We start from the raw sequence: 26,052 nt of genomic DNA on the forward strand, positions 1-26,052 counted from the left end.
GCCACATCAGCCTTTGTCAAGTGTGCCTTCCAGAACTTTCCAGTATTTGATGGCAACTGCTTTTTCAGAGATAGAAGTTCAACAAAGTCCTGAAGATACCACTGAAATGCCTCTAGATGCCACATTATAGTTCAAGGGTTGTGTAGTTGATTATTATGGTGTTTGACAAAGCTCTACCCACAGTGGCCCATGAGGGACATTAGTCATAACCCACTCTGTGATCGATTACCCTAATGAAGTGTGTCTGACTCAGAAAAAGTCCCTTATATTGTCCCACAGTGGATGCCAACTAAAACAGCTTGATAAAGACTGTGATATGTAACAGTCGCTGGCACACTTACAGTAACACTACAAATTGTCAGCTACTACAAAAATTAGTACATGAATGTGAAGGAATTTCCATATTATACCCATACAGCAATACTTTTTCACCGTCCCCATCTGTTTAAGAAATTCTACATTCCAATATGGAAACTCATGATTTCTTGGCTAGTTCAATAGGTATCCAATAACATTTCGTCAGTCGTGTAGCTTCTGCATGATGTAGTCCAACAGACTTTTGACACCTTCATTTGAAAGACAGTTGCACAATGTTCATACACTTTTTGTCAAATTTCTTATGTTTACACTTCAGGTTCATGTACATGCGTGGCATGTTAAGTGGAAATACTTTAGGTTTTCATTAGAAAGGCCAAGAGACCACTGTAACATCTGGTCACTAAATGGTAAATGGCCTGTATTTGTATAGCGCTTTACTAGTCCCTAAGGATCCCAAAGCGCTAGGGAAACAGGTGTATTCCCTGCCCACCTTGCAAGTGTTTGTTAGCTGTCGCTGGGTAAAATCTGGAAAACCCTCCTCGTGTTTGCTTTGGTTATTAGCATATTGTCACAATTGCCTATAATTTGCATGGAAGACACCAACATATATACAAAGAATGAGTGCTAAGGAAACTTGAGAAAATCTGACACAAACCAGAAAGGGGAATGTTTGCAATCAAAGTAAAAGCTGTTCCTTAAATCTGAAACTAATTTAATTCAAAAGGCAGCGCTTTTACTTTGAAGGTGAATGGTTGCAATTTTGAGTTTGCATTAAACTCTTAACAGTTTCACTACCAGTTAGTGAATAGCCAGGGAGTGTTTGCAGACTTCTGATATCTGCTAGCAATAAAAGCAATTATGTCAGCAAGTGTCATCCCTATGTGTTATCTTGAATGATCTCCAAGTCTGAGTGACTGGGGCAACTTCCAACAACAACTTATATCCTCTTTTTCTTTTTTTTTCCTAGACGAGGGACTGGTGGTTACCAGGAGGTCGCCAACCAGCCTCACTGCCTGTGGCCTTACATACATATTACATTGTTTGATTGCCATCTTGGTTAAGTACCAGAAATATGATTTCATGTTGTCACTGGAAGTTAGCTAGCAAATTTAGTAATATATGCAGTCCACAACAAAATCATTACACCATTACTGAATATGAGGGTTGAGTCGCAGCTGCACAAACAGCTAAATAATAATGGTTAATATACCAAAATGATTTTTTATTGTTTCTGTAATGGTTAATCTACTACTATGTGCAGTCTTTAATCAAAATGATATGTTTAATGCTTAAATATAATTACGTTGTTATCCATGAATATTCAGATTTACAGTTTTATGAAAAAAAGCAGAAAAATATGGTAACGTAGGTTATTAGTTTTTGATTAAGGTGATAAATTACAGTTATTCACTTACACTACTGAATAGAAAAATTGTTTTAGTGGTTGAATTTTATGCTTGATTATCTCCTGCCTTCTGAAAAAATTCCAATGTACCGGCTTAAATTAGGATATAAAAATATGTGAATTCAGTATTTTATTAGCCCAATAACTAAGAATATAAGTTCTAGATTTGACCAGGTTCTTCACAGATTTTTGAGGTATTTGTATTTTCTTGTTTTTATGACAGGTAAATGGTAAACAGCCTGTATTTGTATAGCGCTTTACTAGTCCCTAAGGACCCCAAAGCGCTTTACACATTCAGTCATCCACCCATTCACACACACATTCACACAGTGGTGATGGTAAGCTACATTGTAGCCACAGCCACCCTGGGGCGCACTGACTGAGGTAGTCTAATAATTTTTTAAGCACTGTATATGTGTTAGATTACAGATTTCACAGTTTATAAATACTCATGCTTGCTTTGCCAGCAAGCACACAATCAAAGCTAAACGTTTATTGCTTTAGTTATATTATCAGAAAATATTAAACACGTTTTGTTCAGTTTAAGACAACACTTCTGTACCTGTTCAAATTTAAGTACACGGTGTATTTAGAAAAGAAAGAAGGCACAGAAGTACACTAATTACTTCACAGCCTATGACTGTGCAAACAGACAGTTCTGACATGAGTAAAGAGGCAAAAAAAAGTTGAACCCTGATCATGAAATAATATTACTGAATATTATTTCAACATGATTTGATATTCTTTAGTAAGCTAAACTTTATAGTGCTGAATCTTTTAAAAAAGAAAAGAAAATAGACCTTAGTAGAGTTAAAATGTCTAACAAGATGCATCTGCTGTACTGTTGTGCAAAGAGACGATGGAAAAACATCTGAGGAAAAGTATCATATAGCTTGAAGATACGAGAGAGAAGAAAAATGCAAATCCAAGTTAAAGCATTTCATCGCAGTTGATAGAGGAACGGCTACAGAATTGTATAACCGAGAGGATTAACATTTTTTGTTTTAGCAGTCAATCTGGACAAAGTCATTTTTTGATTAAAATGTGAAAAGCATTAATCAAATAACGACAAGATAAAACCGCAGCTTTGGTATTTTATAGAAGATTGATTCCAGATTTGAAAGCTCAACTACCTGAAAGTCACTTATTTAAATTCAACCAGTATTTTCTCATCAAACAACTCACTTTTATAAAACTGCCTTTTAACCTCATAATGTGAAAAATAAATTCTTATGCATAATTATCATGCAGGTAATCAGATCAAAACACAGTAAAAAAAGAATAATTTGGAACATGCATCCGTGTGTAATTATGTTCAATCAAAAATTATCAGTTCTAACTGAAATTTAATCAAACACTGCGGCGCACAACTGCAGCCAACTGAATCACCAAATAGTGCTCATTTTGTTGGAGGCAATATCTTTCATTATAACTAAAATCACAAGTTGTGGTTACTTTTTTGTCTTGTAAAGTATTATTAAAACATTTTGAAAAGCTAAATACATATTTACAGAGCCACAAAGTAGCTGTATTGGTTCCCCGTATTAACGTGGTACACAGAAACATACAGTATATTCAACTATTTTTCATGAAATTGTCATAGAGTGAGTATTTTAACCATTTTGCTATGATATGGCCACTTAAGTACAAATTACTTGAAGCGTTATTGGACTTAGCAATTAGTAAACCTCTGATTTTTGTTTCTTTTTTAAAAAGATTCATTCATATCACATAGTGCATACTAAAAATATTTCACTTTTTGAGAGGATGTGTCTCCCCATGATCCTTGGGTACAATATGTTGTTAAGCTGAGTGGAATTTTTCCTTTTCGGTGCAATCACACTTTGCTTTGGATCATAACGTAGCCTAATTTACTCTAAAGGGGAAATATGCAACTTAATAGACCTTAAAAATAAAATATTAAAGCATCTTTTAATAACCAAGGTATGACAATCAAAGTAAAAACAGTGTAGTGACAAAGAAAAACCATTTAAAATGCTGTTAAAGGAACAGTGTTTGTATGAACCATTAAGCTTGCTTTGTCCATTCTGGTTAGATTTTCACAATGAAACCTGTATGGAGCACATGCACGTGTTTGTTAAAGCTTGGACAAGACTGGAATTACTGTAAACACTGCTCAAAACTACAACAAAAACTAGTGCAAAATGGTAGAAATTCAGAATATTCAGACAACAATCTGAATCTATTCTCCATTTGTCTTGAATACATGAATATTCTGAGCCATGATGTTTACTTGGAAATACAATGAAAGAAGGCAAAAATGATTCAGGGAAAGAAGAAGTAAAAGCACTAAAGATGCAAAACTATTTTCCACAGGAAATTTACTACTTTCCCACACACATTTAGACGCAAGCTATTTCTCAGTGGTCAAGACATCTTGATTAATGATTGTACGCGCATCCCGCTGGTTTAATTGTGTCAAGTAAGTTTGAATATTACCAGCTACACCTGAGGGGAAATATCAAGGTTCTGCATATAATCAACTTGATTAGGGAAAAGAAATAACTTTCAGTATGATCAACATTTTTACATAATATTAACAAATTTATTTCTCTGTGGGCAATCCGCCCTTAAAATATGCCTGAAACTCATATTCAAATGCATGTTTTCTGAATGTTTATATCATTCAAGCTGTCAACTTTCCATCTTCGGTAACTCTACGCCTGACTCATTGCAAGTGTAATTTGTTCCCCCGGGTTTGCACTACTTGATATCTCATTGGTTTTCTGTTTGCTGCCTTCACAGATTCGCAGAAAAAAGTGATGCCTCAATTCACCGCAGTTCCAGTCTGCTATTCCTGGCTTACACATATCTGCCATGGCATGTCTGGAGACAGAAGTACAAAAGTAACTCCATCCATTGTTAGCATCAAGGTAACGTTACTATGACAACCTCCGAAACACCGCATCATAAAACGGTATGACTAAAGCTTTTTTCTTTTCTTTTTTCAGGCACATTCAAGTATCGACTGAAGGTCTTTGGACAAACAAAAACCCACATGAGTCGCTTAACAGGTCCAAAAATAAAAATAAAATAAAAAATACAAACACTAAAGCGTTGTCCTCTATTATGATCTTCGGCTGTGGCGCTCCTGATTCTCGGGCTCTGGGTACAGCATGTATTCAAAACTCAGTTAAATTATAAGTGTGTGTCTGAATGTTTATTAATGTAGCAGATGCACACAGACAGAGTCATAAATCATACAGTAAGGTAACATAAGAAAGCCAACGAGGATGCTCCCCTGGCTGGGCGATGGTAGCTGGAGCAGTGCCAAGGCTCTCTTGAAGTGGCCTGTGATTGTGGAACTACAGTAAGCTGTGGGGGGAAGCTGACAGTTTCTAATACTTCAATTTATCTGTGATGCTCGGGAATATTGAACGGTTCTCCTTTGACCTTGTGATCTAAAAAACTTTAGAAAAAAAACCTAATTTGTACATCATACTTTTTCTGCCAGAGGAGGGTCTTTCGTCTCAAAAAATACATATTGTTTAATTTAATTAACCATTACCTTTTTAAGTGTCTTTGCTTTTTAAAAAAGCAACATTCCCCTCTGATTCCAAAACATCTAAGTGCTCTTAAGGCACTTTTTTCCCATGAGATCCCATGGAGTTAAAGTCATTAAGGCCAGTGAGCAAACGACATGTCAAATGAAGCTTTTAGAGGAAGCTCAAGCAGTCAGACAATTATCGTTCTAATTTCCTAATCACCCCAGGTCTCTGCCTCTCAGTTATTATCCAAAGAACTCACTAGGTTATGTTAATAAGGCTGTCTGTCAAACAGTGATCATCCTGGCTGAAGGGTATTTAACTACCTAACCTGTTGCATCTCTTTGCTGTCACTTAAATGCATGCCCACCGCACAGCCACATGTGTCAAAAACCAAACTGTAGCGCCCCAGAGTTATGTCTGGAACAGCTTAAATTCACAAGGCTGCACTTAGACAAACAGATTTCATCCACAGGTTGCATATTAACACATATTGAGTTAATACTCTTACTGTGAACTAACTTACTACCTGTTTCATTTGTAGTGTTACCTTATAATCTTATAATCTATGACGACCTTATAATCCTTTCTACTTTTACTTTTTCTTCTTCTTTTTTTTTAAATCACTGTCATACTTCCAAGTTGCCAAACAAGCAAGAGCAGGTCTGACAAATGGTTATTTGACAGAAGTGAGTGGTTATTTAAAAGAGGACGAATCCCAGGGGGTCATCAGCAAAGGCACACCTGCCATCTTCCCCTCTAATCTCACTTGATGTGTTTAGGAGATATGTGGAATCAATGTTTCTGGAAGTCATTTTTGTCCCCATTATGCTGGAAGTCCAGTAAATAAGGACATAATTAGATCTTGGTAGGTTACAGACAACCATTTTTGTTCCAAAGATATAAAAAGAAAGATTTTTTTTTAAAAAAAGAAAGAAAGAAATGGAACTGCTCTCAAAACTGATATTAATATGTGGAAACAGTTCATGCATGATTAATGATGGTGTGATTTCTTTTCCTGCAAAGTTAAAAGCTAATTGGATAATCCATAAACTCTGAATTACTTAAAATTACCTTTTAACTAATTCACCATGCAAAGGGGTGTCTTCGATTTGCTGATCCTGGCTAGCAGGAGAAATTCACTGCACTTTATTATCATAAAAGGAAACCATTCATTTTAATTGATTAATGGCTTTGTATGCATTTACACACACTGCATATTTAACTTTATTACTTTTTATCTTACAGGGCAAATTTTTTTATTTCCAAAAAAACATTCGTATGAGCTTTTTGTTGAACATATACGTGTTAGTAGTTATATCATATGCTGTCATATGTTCAACCCCCCCTCCCTTCAGAACTGCTTTAATTATTTATGGCACAGATTCAGCATGGTGCTGGAAACATTCCTCAGATATTTTGGTCCATATTTAGCTGCTGCAGGTCCACGATGTGAATCTCCTGTACCACCACATCACAAAGGTGCTCTACAAGATTGAGATTTGTTGACTGTGAGAGCCTTTTGAGTACAGTGAAGCTCGTTTCAGATTATGTAAGCTTTGTGACATGTCAAATATCCTGCTGGGAGCAGATATTCAATTCAATTCAATTTTATTTATATAGCGCCAAATCACAACAACAGTCGCCTCAAGGTGCTTTATATTGTACAGTACACTTTAGACCTGTCAGTGAGTACACTGGTCATAAACGGACAGAAATGGTCAGCAAAAATACTTCCTGTGCTTTAGTGCATAGTTGGCACTAAAGGGCCAAAAGTGTTCCTGGAAATTATCGCCAACACCATCACACCACCAGCAGCCTGACCTGTTTATTCAATGAAGGATGAATTCATGTGATTTACACCAAATTCTGACACTACAATCTGAATGCCGCAGCAGAAATCGAGGCCATGAAATACTCAGATCAGCCCGTTTGGTGCCAACAACCATGCAACGTTCAAAGTCTCTTAAATCACCTTATGTCTCCATTCCATGCTCAGTTTGAATGTCAGCAGGTCATCTTGACCATGTCTACTAAATGCATTACCAGAGCAGGTAAATAACAGAAGCCTCGCAAAAAAAAAAACCATGATAACGGCTATTTAGTTGACATTGATACCAGTCTTCAGGTTTCACGTCCCTTAGAGAGTCTCATTGTTGAAAGTAGTGATTATGTCTGCTTTCTAACAAAAGCAAACAAAACAAATACCAATAAAGTACAGGGACAACAACTGCACATCAATCAGCCTGCTGCGATTCGCAGAGGCTACAATAGTGCTTGAGGAGCAGAGACGATTAACTGACCTCTAGCCCAGTTTTAGCGAGTCTGTGTTACCCATAATATCTTGTTACAGAGATCTCCCCATCCAGCTCAGGAGCAATTTCTAAATACCTGTGACAGTGGCCTTCACAGTTTCGCCGTGGCCAAGATGATAGTAAGGGAAAGCGCAGACAGTGCCATGACCGGCAGCCAGGCCTTTCTGTTCACTGAAAGAACAGTGGGAATAGAAAATAAGAATGTAGCACTGCATTTTCTGTTATCTCATCATCAGGTGTGGCAAACCTTTTCTTCAGGGGTTCATACCCACCTGTGAAAGCACACCTGAGTGCTCTTCACACATTAACTGTTAACAGTATAACTGTTATGTATAAAGTTGCCTGTTTCCACAGCTATCGTTTCATATACAAGACCTTTATGTTACACACATGGGGTCTGTGTGTTATTTGGATGACATTACCCCCTCAGCCAGGGGGCTTCTGTATGCTGGTATTAACTCTAGCCTCTGACTGTCTGCTCCATAATGAGGGGAGCATTGAAGGAGATTGCATGATCGTGGGTGTAGGAGGACATGGGGTATAATGTTCCCAACCACTAACTGTGCACAGCACATGAAACAAACAGAGTTCTAGTGCACTGATGATGCACACATACGGTACAGGCACTATAGAACACTTGGAATGCAGAGATGGTGGATGACGAGACACCTGTTTCGTGGCTTTGGCCGTGAGACCCTGTGGAGCTGTTGCAGCTGCGAACAGTAATAAGAAAGGTATTGGTACATGTCAGGAAACTCAAGCAGATCCAATTTTCAAAGACTACAAATTAGCTCCCCTGACTTTGCCAGTGTTAGCAACATGCACCAACTAACAAAACATAAAAGAAATATGCCACAGAGGTTCCGGGAGCTAATTATGTTCATCGTAGCTTACTTAATCCTTATTCATTAACCACTTTACTCCCAGTATCATAATAACTGAGGTATTGCTAAATTGCAGATATTTAACCCTAAAACTTTTGAGTCTGTATACTTTGTTTTGCTCTCTGCTCGTTTAGGTCAGAAAGGGTCACACTGAAAAAGAGGACTATCTTAGTTATCAGCAGGATCTTGAGTAGGCCCTTTCATATGCAGTGTGTCAGACTGAGTGCGCTGTGTTTTAATGAGTTTTAAGATCCAGCGAGGTCTCCAAATTTTCATTGCAAACAGAGGAAATTACCTTACATGCTGCAGACACACAAGGCCAGATTTACTAGGACTGGTAAATTAATGGGAGGTCGGAATGGCAAAAATGTGTTGATGAGTAGGGATGGGAATTGAGAACCGGTTCATGCAGAAAACTGGTTCCCAGTAGTCCAATTCCTCAGGATTTTTAGTCTGCCTGCCGATCGAGCCCGCTTGCCGGTTCTTGCACTCGCGCTGCAATCAGCTGATTCCAGTTCTCATGTCATTGCATCAAAGTAATGTAACCAGTAGTATAGCGAATTACTTTTTCCCAGGAGTAATTAAGTACCATACTGCATAACTTTTAAGAAAAGTACTTTATGCAATATGTTTCATAATTACATTTTTGAGAAATGACTCGAACACTAATCACAACAAACATGCACAAACATTTGAACCACAGCATAATAATTTCTTTATTCCTGCTTAGCAATGGCAGTGGCTCTCAAAACAGAGCCAATGAGGATCGATAAGTGATATCGATAATGGAATCGGAATCATTACATTATCATCAATTCCCATCCCCATTGATGAGAGTGGAGAATTCTGCGGGTGATCGACTAATAATACACTGATTTATAAACAAAAAACACGGCTTTGCAATAATGACCAGCATCCTATAAAGAGCAGGGCAAATTAGCAAGCTCAAAAACAAGCAGTCTGGTGAAAGTAAGTGTAGGCTAATAATCAAAAAAAAGTGTAAGAGCAGGTTTTATGGACGTCTTCCTCTCTGAAAACAGTGTGGCAATTAAGACCAATGAGACGCAGCTGAAGAAGAATCCATATGTAGAAGAAGACAAAGCATTATTTGCCATCAGATCCTCATCCATCTCTGTGTTAATGAAGGTACTGTCACTTTGTCAGGTATCCAAATCCACTTTTCTTCCCAGCAGGTTGTGTGGAGCTGCACTGTCCAGCATCACATTCATTAGGTTAATATCTAAAGGTAAACTGTAACACACATCAGATCTGTCCAACCCGCATTAAGTGCTGCATTTTGATCTATGTTTCAATCTGGTTTGTAATAGATCCGACACCAGAACACACAAGACGTTTTTATTGTGGACCCATCTCTGTGTAGAAATGTGACTAAAAGCCTGAAATGCTCTGAAAACCCATCAGCCCACTGTAAAAAGTGATTTGGCCTTTAAAGCAAGACACACTCTCATATGCGTCTCGTATTAGGATTCTGGCCCTCTCTCCGACACTCAGTTCAATTCATTTAAGTCAAATCAAGTCAATCAAAATACCAGTATTACTGAGGAGCAGAAATATGTGTGGCTGGGCTCTAAACAAGCAGGGTGAGGGCTTAGTGAAGAGCTACGGGACACAGCCAGAGCTTAGGCACAGCTTTGAGCCATCCACCCGCGCCAATTATGCACTAGTTCTGATAACTTCTCCCCCTCTTGTTCCAAATAAATGAACACTCCTCGCAGCAACTACAGCAACAGCAACCACGTCGGGGGCAAAACAGAACATGCAATTTTTTTGGCCGTTAAATTCAGAGCAATTTGCAGTAAATCGGTTCTGCAAACCTCAGTGAATCACATTTGATTCATTTACATACTCTCATAGCACCATTTCGCGCTTTAAAAGCTAAACTCTCACACAAACATACCTGTGTCTGCACTTTTCCAGTTACAGAATTTTTTACTTAATACCAGCACTGGCTTTTTTAATGCTAAAAGAGGGTTGTGGGCTAGCACAGACTGTTAGAAAATCTGGCCCACAATGTGTTTGTATCCAGCGCTGTTGCCACGGCATTATATGACTCTTTATATACCATAAAACCTGTAGTCAAAGAGTAGCAAGGGCATTTAAAGTCAATATAGATTTCACTGTACAACTGTATAGCGTAATTACACTGATGAGCAGCTGAAGGATCAAAGAATCAAGGATCAAGAAACTGTTTTATTTACTACTTATTTACAGATTCATTTATTACCATTCATTCGTGTTAATCTTAGCGTGCCCATGGCAGATTTCTGCCAATTGAGGTCTTTCGAGGTTGCTGTTTCCACCGTTTCTTTTTTTTTTCAAAGGTTCTATGAGTGAGAAGCATTAATATGTATTGCACCAGCAGGCAGCTATTTATGTAAAGAGATAATAGTGGAGTAATGATTTCCTAGTCATGGATGTGCTCTAATCCAAGTTTCTGTCTTCAGTGTTTTGGTAAATGTTCCATGTGCATTTGAGTTTTTCTCTTAGAAGCCATTAGCCAGCCCTGCTGCCGTGTCTGGCCATCCCATAAAGTGCGAGCATGAAAGTGAAAGTGAAAGCAGGATGGCAGACCAAAGTCTGGAACATTCAAACAATCAGTCAAGAGAACCATTTTTTTTTTTTTTAGTTTAAAGTTATTTATGTTACCAAATATGTCTGTGCACAGGGAAACAGAGAGCAGAGGAGAATAGCAGAATAAAGGTTTTGTTTCTTTAACTGTTTTTGGAATCTGGTTGTCAGTTTGTCTTGTAGAGTCGGTGCCTTGGCTTGCACTACTGTTCCTACCTGTGCTTCTTTGTTTGGTTTATTTTGCTTGTGAAAGAAGCACATAAACGGCTGTGCACATACTGAGGAAGTAGGACAAGAGAGGAAGAGAAAGAGACAGAGAGATACCAGACATGGTAATGCTTAAGAATTCAGACTCAAGGTATTTACTAGCAGACCCTGCAGCAGGCTGGCAATCTGGAGCACTAGGACTTCTCCCAGTGGGTTGCTTCACCTGTGAGGTGGCAGTGAGAGAAGGAGCAACAAAGAGAGTTAAATCAAATTTACTGCTTTGATTATTTATCGTACTGGTATGTATCACATCATGGGTCCTGATTTTACCAAATCTGATGTTGTGTTTTATCAGTGACAGCCCAGTCCTGTCACGGGGACCTCCAGGGTAGGAAAAGTTAAAACTAATGGCACACGAGTAACAGCTTTCCTACGTGTCAAAAGAGAATCATACAAGCAGTCACCTGTAGGATGACCTGATAAAAGCAGGCAAAAAACATGAGAAGAGCACAAAACAAGCAACCATACCATAAACCCTTGTGCATGAGAGTAAAGTTGGCTTGCATATGTTCTATAAAACTACAAAGTAAATACTGAAAAAGGACTTTTTGAAATGATCAGCAGTGCGTTTTGTGAAAGAAAGCCTAGAGCACTATCCAAGCAGATGAAAAAGGAAGTAAGTCTGTGCTGCTGAGAGGTCATTTACTGCTGGAGATAAACGTAAACTTGCCTGACGTCTTGAATATTTTGAAATACGAGTCCATTTTGAGGAACAAGTCATCAGTGTGTAAATTATAGTTTGGTAATCATTACACTTTCCAGCAAGAAAGTGATACCAAGCCAAACAAATCTTTTGTTGTTCCTGAAATACATTTGAGAGGTGTTTTTTTGCCGGTTTGAACGCCACTGAAAAACTTGGGTGGGATTTATTGAAAGCACTGAAATCAAAGAATAACATTTACTATAGCCATTTAACTGTTTCGGCTTAAAATCCACCAGAAGTCCACCAGAAGCTTATCAGAAACACACAGAAATATTTAACAGCAGTCGTAAAGTTCAGCAAATTATTTTTAAATACTGACTTTGGTCGTTCTATCTGGAGCACTATTACAACTGTAGTAAACTCAGTCTGCCCTCAAAAGTCAAATACATGTTTATGCATTACATACTTTCTTTTAAATCCATTAAAAGTGGTGATTTACATGTTTGTATCTTCAGCCAGGACCCTTTTGGTTTGTCATTTGATTTCTTGTTTTTTAATGTTTCATTTCTTGTGACATAAATGAACCAAATAATGATAACGATACACACCAGGTTGCAGGTTAAAGGGGTTGCACAGTTTCACAAGAAAAAACAGAAAAATAATTTCTGTTTTGTGACGACTGGCAAAAACACAAAAATACAGGTTTCAAACTGGTGGGAGAATAACACACCTGGATTGTGATGCCGAGCCTCAGAAAAGGATTGTGAGGCCTGTCCAGTTTCCTTTGGAGCGGACATAAATATACATATCTCCCATAATTGAAATCCGCACAGGCACACAGGGACTTGTCTCAATTTGAATATGAATACCCTTTTCTTTTTATTTTCTCCTTTTTCAAATTCTGCCTAGCAAAACGATAACCCCAAACCTCACTCACTGCCAACCCCTTCAATAGAAATCATTTTGCTAGACACTGCCTCTGTCCCTCCCAATAACCCAACCCTCTTCACTTTTTTTTTCCATTTCAAATCAGCTGTGCACAAATCAGCTCTCCATACAATGGCTTGAGGAATCTCACAAAAGCATGCCTTCTTTAAAGAGAAGATAGAGCTTCTACTACATATAGGAAAGAAAAACAAAAGCAAAATGCAAAGTGAATACATCTCCAAGATGATGTTAGTCAATGTGGTAGAGGGTATACTTTATGTGTAACATTCCTGTAGATTAAAGATATTGTGTAGAAATACTCACTAGACAAATACAACCTTAATCCAACATTTAAAAACACAAATTATGTGTTACTAGGACAACAATCACGATCATAATCTGTCTTTCTTACTTATATCTTTAGGATGAACTTACAGGAGCTAAATGTCTGTGGGTTTGTAATATATGTTTAAACACTATCATATGTTGTTCGTTGTTTATTCAGTAAAATGTAGGTCTAAATTATAAAAGAAAATATGGGTTTTACTGATGTGTTTATGCCTATTTGAAAAATATATATCATATTTTGTCCCACTCATGAAAGTGGTGTAAAATGTGTGTCTCTCAGTGTATCAACTGGCATCGTTGCTATTTTGACCTAAAAAGCTCTAACAAACATGTTGACGGAGTCTCTTGAGCAGAACATTTCCAGAGGTGATGATTCGAGAACTGAGTTATTTTAAATTGAACCTTGTTTACATCCATGCTTGCTAGCGCAGTGTGATCTCCTTCCCTGTCTTAGTTGTAATTGTACAGCATATTTTGTGTGTCACCTCCCTTTGTTAAACAGTAGAATAGTTTAACATGACTGCCCTCCACTCCTGAAGGTCCACAGGGAATCTATAAGAACCTGAATCTACAAATTAAAAATACTGGCTTGGGTAAAATTACCAGTTTTACCCCACAGCCTCGTAATAGAAACTCGTATGGTATCAATTTGAGGCTCCTACGTCTTATTTGTTCTTGAGTCATGAAATTCACAAACAAACGTACCAAACTTACACGTGTCTTTCCCATCAGTCGTTTACGGCTGAGGGGTAAAATGGTCTCATTTTACAATTCTAAATTTTCTGTCTGACTCTCCTGTCACACAAACCCAGAGCCTGGATGGCAACCACCTGACAACTTTCAATCAGTAGAGCAAAGAAAATGTGTATTCCCCAACTGATTGCAAGAGGTTATTAGATGTTGCTGGCAATCACTAGTATTGCCACACTTACTTGCAAAGAAAAAGTACATCTTTCTGCACCAGAAAACTCTTTGTAGTTGATTTGGTTGCTAGCAGATTTCTATGGTTGCCAGTAGTTTGCATGGAAGATGCAAAGAGTCAAACTACTCACTACTAGTGATAATGAAACTGAAAATTGTGATGCACAACGGAAACAGAGATGGTTTGTTTTTAAACTGAACATTTCATCTCTACAAACATTTAAATATACTGATTAACAAAAAACTCTTTGGAGCATGAGTTAGGTCATGTAACACCATGAGTGAAAAAAATGCAATCCCATTATTCATTGGCATAAAGTATTCCCTCATTCCATCTGCATTTAAGTAAGAAATTTCTCTGTGTCTCTGTGTTCTTCTAAATTGTTCATCTGATCTGCTTCACACTCTGCGGGTGAATTGCCGGTGACCTAAGGCAATCAAGTGTTGAGTGTGAAGTAGGTCGGATGAGCATTTGTCAAGAAACATAAAAGGAGATCCATGAGTCAACAGTCAGTGCCTATGATAAGGCTGGGGGTGAATCATCAATCTAACAGACGTCACTGAATACAACACTGACGCATCAGAAAGATCATTACATGTGGTCATAGCACGCTTGCTTTAAGAAGAGTTTACAGTGATGGAAGATAATTCATATTAGCAAAGTGACAGGACACCAGAATAGGAGAATTCATGGCTGATGCAGGGACATGGCTAGCCTACTTTGCAAGGCATAAAAAGCTACTTCCTGTCCTCAAAAAGGCAGATAATATTGCTGTCTTTATTCAGCTTTACTGGAAAATTATTTGCTTAATGTTAAAGTATTTCACAAAGTTTGTTGATTGAGACAAGGATTGAAGATACATCATCAGAATATCCTCTAGGAAATACGCAACTGGGTATTTACCTCTGTGAGGAAAGGCAGTGGAGCTGTGGTACAGCCAGCCAGTGGGTTTGGCAAGGAGGGAAGGATCATTTTCTCAAGTTTCTAATTTAACTGCTGCAGCTTTTGCAGGACGGTGTTCAGAAGAACTCATAACCTTCAGCCAAGACAGATTTGCAATTGGACGCCATTGAGACTGAAAGTGAGAAAACAACTGCACACAGTGGGAATGTACACACGGTGGATGCTTTAGTAGGCACCATTACAAGATTTAAAAGACTGGAAAGGGGATAAAAGGAAAAGATGTGGAACTAACAAGATGAAGGCATAATGCTGGGAAAGCAAGAGTATGAAAGAGAACAGTCAATTTCACTGCAGCAAAAGAAGTCCTGAAAGCTATGCTGATGAGAGGAGATGCATCATCTGGCTCATTGCTAAGTTGTCATTCAAGGAGTGTTTCCCTTTCAACTTCTGAGATGTAAAACATGAATTTAATGAGAACGAACACTTGACTTGTTGGGAATGGAAAATACTCTTTGTCTTTCACTGTATTTAATGTCTTTAATTTAAGTAAATTGCATTTATTTTTATTTTTTATACATTTAGGACCAGCTTGCAGTCTTCAGTTCCATAGTGGTTATTCTATAGACATGGAAAATGATTTTTGTTTTGCTGTGAAAGAAGACCAGGATCTCCAGGATTTAAAGGAGCTGAGCTCTGGATGATTGCTGTATGTGGATGTACTTACTGCCACAGAACTCTCCATTATCTCAAAATGACAGCTAAATTGGCCCGTCAACAAAGCTGCATTCATCTTAGCAACTTCACTGGTGCATTAGTGCATCTTCCAAACATAGATGAGGGATATGGGGCATCGCTTCCATTCTGGATGCCACAGGGGGAAATTAGAGAGTTTCTGAGTGCAGCACTATTTAAGTAAGCATGCTCGACTATTGGTTGGTTCCCCTCGCTTGTCAAAATCCCAGTCGGGCACCTTAAGTATTTTTATAACTGCCTATAGATGAAGAGGGGGAAAAAAACTAAGCCCGGTACATCCGGGGAACAAAGCCCTGACAAAGAAGGCAGCACAGAATTGATGGTGTGTTAAAGTACTTCTTTTGACTGCTTCAAATTCAGCTTCCCCTGTGACTCAAATAAGGCTTTTTTTGGCATTTATTATAAAACAGAAACACTATCTACCCATGCATGTGGATCATCCTTGTATTAATCCAGTCAGGAACTGTCCTTGTATACTTTGACATACATTTTTATAGTTTTGATGTCAGACACTTCAAATCAGAGGCAACAGCGTGAAAGGAGTTCTTGTGCAACTACTGACTTATCTACAGTAAGCAAAAGCTTAAGGTGGTAGCTGAAAACTCTGACTACACAGAATAAAATCTAATATATGGAAGGAAACATAGCAACACATTAACCTGAATGTATGAATTACATTTGAACAGGAAGAAGGAAAGCCCCAACATGTGGAATATAGAGACTTTCACAAACTATAGATGGAAAATTCTCTCTCTGAGATGCTGAACGCGTGCCCGTACCGCGTGCCTCCGCTTGTACCTGGAGTGTAATTTTATCTCCCTGAATTTCTTCAAGAAATGCTGCATAATGTTCTCTTGGAAGCATTTTGTTGAACATCGTTATTCACTAAAAATGTCCAAATGATGGAAATCCTCAAGTTGACATGATGTAGGCGCCAAACTGCATTTTGTCTATTGTGACCAGCACTTGATAAAAGAGTCTTTATTTAATATTGTATAGACCTTTGACTGCCGAAATCTTTGTAAATGTATTCCGACTTCCTTCTATACAGTCACGTGTGCGTTTATATGAGGAACCAGGACTTCCTTCCTGCCAGATGTATTCCGTTACAAACATTCCTTTACAAGTGCGAGTGTGTCGCACTTTCAGAGTCATCAAAATGTTTCCCAAACAAATGCTGCTTTGTGTGACTCTGGAGGACAGTGAGACTGACCTTGAGCCAAGAGGCTCTCCTAGTTGGTCTTATCTTTTGCATTTAGCTGTTCAAGTGCTTGGTGTGAGTATGTGTTTATGTGTGCATACAGTATACATGTATTGCATGAGCAAGAGCTAGCACGCCCCCGCATCCATGAGACTGAACAGAGCTGAGTGGGCAACCTGGCATGTGAGACACTGATAGAGAAGACCTTGACTGGAAGGTGAGACACCTTAAAAAAAAGGAAAAAAAGAAAAAGAAAGTAATTTGCTGCACCCACTCAGACATCAGGTCCCATGAGTTTTATGCGGAGAAAGGTCTGAAGATGCAGTATTTCACTTCAGTTGCTTAGACTGAGTGTCTGTATATGAAGAGAGTGCTAAGGAGAGACTCAAACTGCTTGTTTAATCATTTCCTTCATTCTAACCGAGAACATGGTCACGAAAAAACTGTCTCTCCTTTTACTAAATATGAACCAAGAAATGAAACGAATAAATAAATAAAGATATTTTTAAAAGTGTGTGAATATGGGAGTCTGTGTTTTTCCGAAGCATCTGATGTATTACAATATAATGTATTTTCATTGTTTTGTGTGCATCATGTGAATTCAAACTGCCAAAGTGCCTTGGCAGAACATCAGTCAGTCTAATCTAACAGGACTAAAACTATGAGAGGAAATAAACAAGTAGGGCTGAGTAATTTCTGAAAGCTGCAAACCGAGCTTTATGGGAAGAGTAGGTGGAGAGAAACAATGGACCTTAGACTGTAAGCTCCGACTGTAACGAGTATGGATCCTGTTTACCAATGACCCCTCCCACTCTCCGTCTGCTTCCCTCACAGTTCGCTCATACCTTATTCCCATCAAGACAAGACAGGCAGTGGCTAATTACTGTACAGCAACAAACAAACCAATACTTCTCTATCTCCCCGGTCATGTCCCATTACTTCAGTTTAGTCCCCCTATTCATATTTCTCTTGACAGGTGCATCTGTCCATAGAGAATAAGGCAGGGTTGTAATCGACAGGCAGAGGATGTTGTAATTAAGAGGTGTACCTCTGGGCTAACATGTGGCTCAGCCAAGGTGAAAAAGACGGTGGGAGTGGAGTTTATTGAACACGCCAGGGCTCCTGTCAATAGCAAAGCCACTTGGCACTATGTTCGATACTGTTAACAATGCTTAAGGTCTGTGAGCATCTGTACATGATTGGGCATATTTATGTCTGACCTTCCCCAGCAAAGTGCCGCTGAGATGATCGGGATATACTCTTTCTTATCTGCCAGCTGCTCACAGGTAGCTTTACAATTTGTTGATCACCCACATAATCAAAAGCAGGAGAGAGACAATGCAGAAAGAGAAAGTGTGTGTGTGTGTGTGAGAGAGAGAGAGAACGAGAGAGAGAGAAAAGAGAGAGAAAAATAAGAGCGAGCCTGAAATGAGACAGTACGGATAGGAGAGCCCAGATTGATATAGCAATTACCAAGAAAGCTATCCCTCAGTTAAGAATACATCTACATACATTAGAGCCGCGTTTCTCCCTGCCACCATCTCTGTGTCTGGTCCAAGAGTATCTCATCCACAAACGCAGTATGCGGAAAGGTCATCAGTGTGCAGTCCCTGTGTATACACTAACAATGAAGACCCTGTCTATTCTCCATTTTGCTCGTACCACAAGACGAAGAGATCCACAGGAACGACGAGGAAAGAATGAAATCAAAATGTCAAAAAGAACATGTGAAAATCTTCATCACATGCACATATTTCACACAGACGGGCAGACAGACGGACAGAAAGGGGAAGAGCATTTTCCCCTCACTGTTGTGATGTCTGTGATGTTTACTTGAATTCCTATATTAGCTGTAATTCAAAGATTCTCAGTGCGTCATCCTATAAACAGAAAGGTGTCCAATTACCTGTCGCTACAAAGACGGACGTGCAGCACTGAAAAGTGACTTACACTAGGAGCCAATGCTTGCCACAGTGACATTCAAAGAATGGCTTTCATGCATACTTTCTTTGAGCTAGCAAGTAAATCCGGTTAGAGTTAGCCCCTAATGTATGCAGGCATATGCTTGTGCAGTGTGACTAGAGGCCCAGCAATATATGGAGAAGGGTTTTGCATAAAAATACAATGGTGCTATCAAATAGGCTCAGAGCACGCATGTAAGCAAGCTAGCATTTCAAATACCTCTATTGGTTCAAAACAGATCAGACAATGAAAACATCAGACAATGAAAACAAAAAGAGTGAAAAAAGAGAAATAGAAAAGGAGACAGAGGTGTGAGAGAGTGAAAAAGATGCCGTGTAAATAACCCCCTTAAAAAAAAAAAACATGAGGAAAGAGGACAAGCAGATGGAAAAATAAACCATGGTAAAGTGATCCAGTGCGACTTGGATCTCTGCCGCAGGCTCAGAGCTCTCCTCTGCCCGTGTGTCTGCAATGTGTGTGAATGGAATATGTTTCTGTCTGCATGCGCGTACAGTACACATGCAGGCACTAAGCACCATTCACAGTGCACTCGGGTCAGGGGCTGTTGCGAGGACATAACAGGAGTAGGGGTGAAAGAAGGGTATAGCTGAGGTTTTCTAACTGTGTTGCCCCTTTCTTTGTAGAAATGTGGATGAGAAGAGGGCAGCATTTGTGGGGCCATATTGAAAAGGCTCTATGTGGTAATCTAATAGTGAATTCTCTTTGATGGAGCTCAATTCAAGGCATCTACATGCATCAAAACGTCTCCGAATCAAAAAATAGCTTCAGTCTCATTAACGGTGCAAAAAAAAGAAAAAAGAACATACAAGGCAATGCAGGCTCTTGCTCTGAGCAAGTCTACAATCTCTGTTTCTAAGGAAAAGGGGATAAAAATGGAAAAAGATATAGAGAGGGTGGGGAACAGGAAAACAGAGACCGGGCAAGTATTAAATGTAATTAAACACTGCCACCTGCTGGTCACTGCGTGAACTTACCATAAGCTTTTAGGCTGAGGGTAATATGTTTGAACAGCTGCACATTTGACCACCTGTTTGCACTGATCCACACAAAGCAGATGTGGCACACAAAGGACACAGCACTGGACCAAATCTGACATAATATTAAGGAGGAGAAAAAAAAACGTTCAAATTCAAACAATGCTATCGTGTATCCCTGCTCAGAAGGAAGCAAATTTAATTTGCTGGTTGAGAGGAAAGAATGAAAGCTGAGGACGAGGCAATCATTTTGATGCAATCACAATTATGTTAAAAGACACCAACCTCATTTTTTTCCCCACTCCACTTGGCTCATCTAATCGAAGGCGGCAGCAGCCGCAGCAGCAGCCGCAGAGGAATAAAAGGAAGACCATCTATAACTCATACTTGTGTTGGCAGGCTCTTCCTAGCTCAGTTACATTACCCGAGTCATAGTGTATCTTGTGTTTTTTCATACTTAGAAGGTCTCTGCGAGAAGTACTTACTTTACTGCTGTTCGCTGCTGCTGCTGCTGCTGCTTTTATGTGACACTTCAAATGAGTGTGAGAGAGCACGAAAGACCGACAGTGTCACCATTTTAAAAGGCTGCATCAGATCCTTCTCGCGTTTGACTGTACAGAGATAAGGAGGCTCAGAGTAGGAGAAAGGCAGCGAGACAATAAGAGATTGCTTATTAAAATTTACACTGGGTGAGTGCAACAGTCTGTTTCCTCCCTGTGCATAAATCCTCATAGCGAGTGACCGTTTTCTCCCCACAGAGGAAGTCATTTCTATGTGTGCATGTGCTATAACAGCTTACATGAAGCATGAATAAAAAGCCATAGCACGTCTGAACATCTTCTAAAATGAATTCATACCTACACTGCCTTGGCATATATTGAGGTCTAATAGAATCGCTACATTGTGTATGTGGGTTGTGACCTAAAAATCAAAGCATGTGTGTGCTACAGTGTGTCTTTACCCACATTCCCCGTAGGGCCTCAACGCCATCTGTCCTCCCGCTGAGTTCAGATCCTCAGAATAAAGACTTTCATTCCAACATGACAGGGTTTTTCCTGCATAGCGAATTTAAAGGTAGCCACTCTTAAACGCTGTGCTGCCTTTCCCAAAGCCTGACCATGTCTGCAATAAAAAAAAAAAAACCCCTATTTTAAGGGTGTTAAATCTATCACTGTCGACTATTATTGCAGAAAAGGAATCAGCTGGGGCCGGTGGAAAATTGAAGAGATAATGGACCGAGGTAGCAGATGGCTAATTAAGAACATAACTCGTATTATTAGTAAAAATGAGGTCACGTGATTTAAAAGAGAGAGTCCCGTCTGTATTTTAGCCGTAAATCACAACAGAACGCGTTGTCAATCTTGCTAACGTTAGCTGACTTACTTCAAGGCTCGGCGTGAGTTATCGTCCATGCTGGATGGCATTTATATGATGTACGAGGTAATCGGTAAATACTCTTTGATATTTATCGTTTGAAGATTGTTGATAGCAGCTCCACTTAAACTTAACTGTGTTTATCTCTGTCATAGTCAATCCAGTACAAACACGCACATCTCTTTAGCAGCCTTCATTAAATTTAATTAACTTCACTAATGTTCAATCAGTTCTTTGCCATCATTGTGAGCCTGGAAAAATCCCGGATCACACATTTATCATTAGAAGCAACAGGAATTTCCACAGCATATTAATTTTCTATACTAAACCAAAAACTAGTGTTAACACTCAATGTCACTAACATGAAAGCTATATTCATACTTGCGTACTTTAAATTAAACCTCTTCCCAAGACATTCAGTGTATTTCAAAAGATGCTCTAGAGGAAGTCCTTGATGGCGAGCTCTTAAAGGTAAAAGGGTGACAGGGAGCTAATGTCACCTCTTCGTTGTATGCCAAAAGATGCTGAAACTGAGTAAATGTGAACTAACGCTGACCTCCCTTTTCTCGCTAAATAGATCTTACATGTCTGTGTCCTATGTTGACTTATTTCAAACTAATTCCAGGTGTCAGTAATTCCAGGTGTCTAGGAACAAATGAGGTCATTCCTTCTTTCCTGTCTTATTCCTAAGCCGCCCTTTCACTCCAGCTATAGACCTATCTCTGTGCCCAGCATTTAAAAATCTCAGCTAACCTTTAGTGTCAAAAGATATTGAGGGTTTGTTGCTAGTTTTTCTTTAGCCACAAATGTATAGAGTCTTCAAGTTGTTTTTCTTTTCTTTTTTTTCGAATAACTACCCACACAGCAGGTACTCCATGCTCTCACCTCTTTTATAGGTAATTACATATTCTTGAAATTAAGATGGCAGAGATGAAGGGTACTCTACTTTCATTCTAGCCAAAATGAAAGTCAATGTTATAGAGACCACACAAAAGTCAGTGTGAGACTGATATAAATCACTGTACCCTTTAGTCATATATCTACATTTTTGTGCGACCAAATTACCTTTATTTCATAATGTCAGTGTCTAAAAGGAGACTGTGGGAAACTGCGGTAACTGAGTACAGAATCAATGAGTCAAAGCTGATAGTCTAGGCAAAATTATGATCTCTCTGGTAGAGGGAACAACTTGTCTATATGTAGTCACTCATATCCATTAGTGAAACGAAATGAGTACCATTATACTGCAGCCCTTCCTCCAAAAACCCACCCACTGGAAAGAGACCTTTTACCGTATATCTGTCACAGCAGTCAGTGCTACAGTCTGCTCTTCCATCCATGTGTCAAACCAATGCACAAGAGTCAAAGGATTAGAAGCCGATCAATGGCGAGTCAAGATGGGGACTATCTCTCCAAAACAGATAAAATCAGGAAACACGAAAACACATGCGCACCGACAGGAATGAATGTTAATCACTGTATAAAAAAAAGATGTGCAGCTATTTTTGCATTGGAAGAATATATAAACTGAATATTCTATACAGTATTGTGGGTATGCGTGCATGTGTTTTACCGCTCAGAACAAGCCGTTATTAAATATATTCGCACTAAACATGTGCTGCATGTGCATACGCAAAACCCTTTAAGCATCTCGCCTCATAGCTTAGTATATCAGTTCATTACTATTCAGAGAGGACCTTACCATAGTCTGTGTCTCGGTTGTAAGTTAGGAATTAAACATGCACCAGCTTCGGGCAGCACAGAGGGCCTAGCAAAGGGCAATTTGTCTCATTTAACTGCTGGCTGTCTGCCTGCCGAATAGAATCGAATTATGCACGTCTTTTGCTGTTCTAAAAAGTCCTACTGTTTTACATAAAAACACAGTCAATGTGATTACTTTAGGCCATGGCCCTGTGCAAAATAATAGGATAGGAAGTTCAGAAGAAACTAAAATATAGGTCTCTGTCTAATCCCTCAGCACAAGACAGCTTTTATTTTCTAATATTCAGCTGCCTGTGTTTCACCCTCAGTTCTCTTCAAAGCTGCTGCATTGCATTTTTAATTCCCAACTGTTACCACAAGGTGTCACTAACACAATGCAAACCAGCAATATTTGGGGCCAAAAGAAAGTACTGAAAATGGCACTTGGGGACTATATTTCATTTACTGTGGAAACACACACACACACACACACACACACACGCACATACACACACACAGTTTGTTTGAAGGGGTGGAAACCTGAGCTGCCAAAGAGATAAAGAAGAGCTGGAAATATAAATCAAATTGGAAGAGAAAGCTTCAACATGTAAGTGTGGGTTTAAACACGTAAGCTAGAGTAGATCATTTCCTCCGAGTTAAATGTTGATTACTCAAAGCCCTACATGGAACACAATCTCCCTGAAAATACATCAAACAATATATATGAAAGTGGGGCTAACGAGATTAGAGAATGCATAATTATAGTCAATTTTTATTCCACAGGGTCTATTGTGATTTATCTCCTCACATTTAAGGAGACAGTTTACACAGAGAGTTTTCTAATGTAAGTTTTTTAAACAACAAGGTTGTGGGATCTAAAAAGGCCATTGTTTATTGCACTTCCCGTTCTGAAGAATCAAACCAAATTGTCATCCTTAAAGTCTAAATTATATTTAAATAATATTACACATAAGGTTGCATATCTTAGGCCCCTAAAGGGTGAAGCTGTAAAGTTTAACAGTTTGTTTCTTCTATAAATATATTAAAAACAAATCCAAAGCTAAATATTCTTTCATCATGAAAAAATTATTTTCTGTCAGGTAACTAACTTGTTGTGTCAGCTCAGTAACACCAAACAGAGAAATACAGTCAAGCAGAATCGTACATTATCAGGTATAATGTTGTATCATTAGTGTACTGGGTGATAGGTAATAGGCTGCAGGGCTTTTTAATGGTTGTATGGGTTTTTTGATAAGCAGATTAAGTGAGATTTGAGAGAGATTTTGTTAGTTAATTCTTTCATCTTTTGGGATTCATACTGTCAAGGATTATAGTTACTTAAATCAATGATAAAACATTTTATGCAGACAGCAATAAAACCCATTCATTGATAAGAAAGGAATTTTTTAATAGGATTTATTTATGTCTAATTAACATAACTGTATGTACAAAGTAAGTGGAACATTGCGCTTTTCTACTCTGACTGTTGTAGCTGTGAGTGAAAACTGAAAAATATTAAATTCACCATATGTTGATGCAGAAATCTGTCCAAAGCTGGTTTAATGGCAAAGAATAAACTGAATTCATGTTTGTTTGTATCCAAATTTGAGTCAAAACACTGGACTCGACTTCAGAAATGCAAAAAAATATTAAGAATATTATTTTAACCGTTGCGGAATCATTAAAAATCTTATTTTGGTAATTACCAGTACTGTTAAGTTTAGGCAGCTGTGTCATAAACCTTACATTGGGTGGCTTTGCTAATAAATTTGTTACACACTGCAACATTTCATGTCTTAAAGCTATGTGTTAAATACCGTGTACCGCAATATACCTTTCAGTAAATCTACATGTGAAGACAGTGTGATCCTGATCGTGATGGCACAAGCTTGAATAATATTTTAACCTTAAATAAGGGTCCTTAAACCTATTCCTTAGTGGCTTAGTGACTCACTTTTCCTGGATTTCAAGCCCAGTTAATATTTTTTGTCAGAACATGTTTCAGGGAATTTAAAAAAAGAGGACTGATAGTTTTCAACATCTGAAGGACATGATGCAAAAAGCCCATCCAGCAATACAGCACTGTTAACATCTGGCCACTAGATGGCAGCAGATGATGCTTTTCATGGAGGTTTCTGGCCATAATTGGGCCTATGATTGTGTATAATCTGAATAAAGATGATTAACCATCGCTGTGCGTGATTATTATTATTTTGAGTTATATGTTGAAAGAAAGAATATTCTAGTGAGTTTTTTGTGAAAATATAGTCAAAATGAAAGGTAAAATACATAATAACTATTGTCCATGTAGTCATAGCATCAGTGATAACCTGTAAGAAGTTGCCCACATAAACACCCAACCTTTTATATCACGCAGTACTCTTTGTATCAACATATCATGCAGAAGCCTTGTCCTGTACTAGAGACGTGATATATATATGTATGGTTTAGTCTTGTATTTTTAAAGCAGTACAAAAATGCTTGTTGACTTACATCAAATTCATTAAGGGCAGCAGCAAGTTCTCCAATGCCAGCATGGCCATGCTTCTCGTCAGTGGGTGAGGTGGCCTGTGCAGCACTTGAGATGCCTCCTATGGCCTCCTGGACCTGTTTAAACACATAGTCTCGATTGGCCCGTGTGGCTGCCACGTCTGGATGGCGCAGAAAGGCCTGAGAAGCCGTATACAGCATAGTGGCATTTTTCTTAAGGGCCCCACGCGCAGCTGCCATCTCATCTCGGCACTGGGGGTCTTTCAGCTCCTGAGAAGATAGCAAAGGGTTTTTTTGATTTTCAGACAAGCGATAATAGCAGTGTAACTTGCAAAACCCTGGAGTATTGCTTGAGAAATTGAAAACAGTGTGAGGAACAGGTCACAGTTGGAGAACTATATTGTTAAAAAACAAGTTCATGTCCCATTTGATGAATTGAATCTGATGAACTGGTATTGTTTCAACTTCACAAAGTTAAGGCAGCGTCAGCAGATCAGCAACGATAGAGCTGGGCAGAATTAGCCTCAGTGTTTTGCTCTGGTTCAGCTC

At 38.7% G+C, this 26,052-nt stretch overlaps 1 protein-coding gene across 1 annotated transcript in view; it reads right to left on the bottom strand.

The window, feature by feature from the left end:
* Window positions 1-26,052, bottom strand: part of ctnna2 (catenin (cadherin-associated protein), alpha 2) — a 338,846-nt gene that overhangs the window by 246,833 nt on the left and 65,961 nt on the right. Inside the window, exon 6 of the mRNA XM_005945770.3 lies at window positions 25,507-25,773. Coding sequence (XP_005945832.1) covers window positions 25,507-25,773 — 267 coding nt within the window. The remainder of the gene's footprint in view (window positions 1-25,506; window positions 25,774-26,052) is intronic.

The sequence above is a fragment of the Haplochromis burtoni genome, unplaced genomic scaffold (genome assembly GCF_018398535.1).
Source record: "Haplochromis burtoni strain Fernald_Lab_line unplaced genomic scaffold, NCSU_Asbu1 Contig_302, whole genome shotgun sequence".
In the NCBI taxonomy this organism is placed as follows: domain Eukaryota; kingdom Metazoa; phylum Chordata; class Actinopteri; order Cichliformes; family Cichlidae; genus Haplochromis; species Haplochromis burtoni.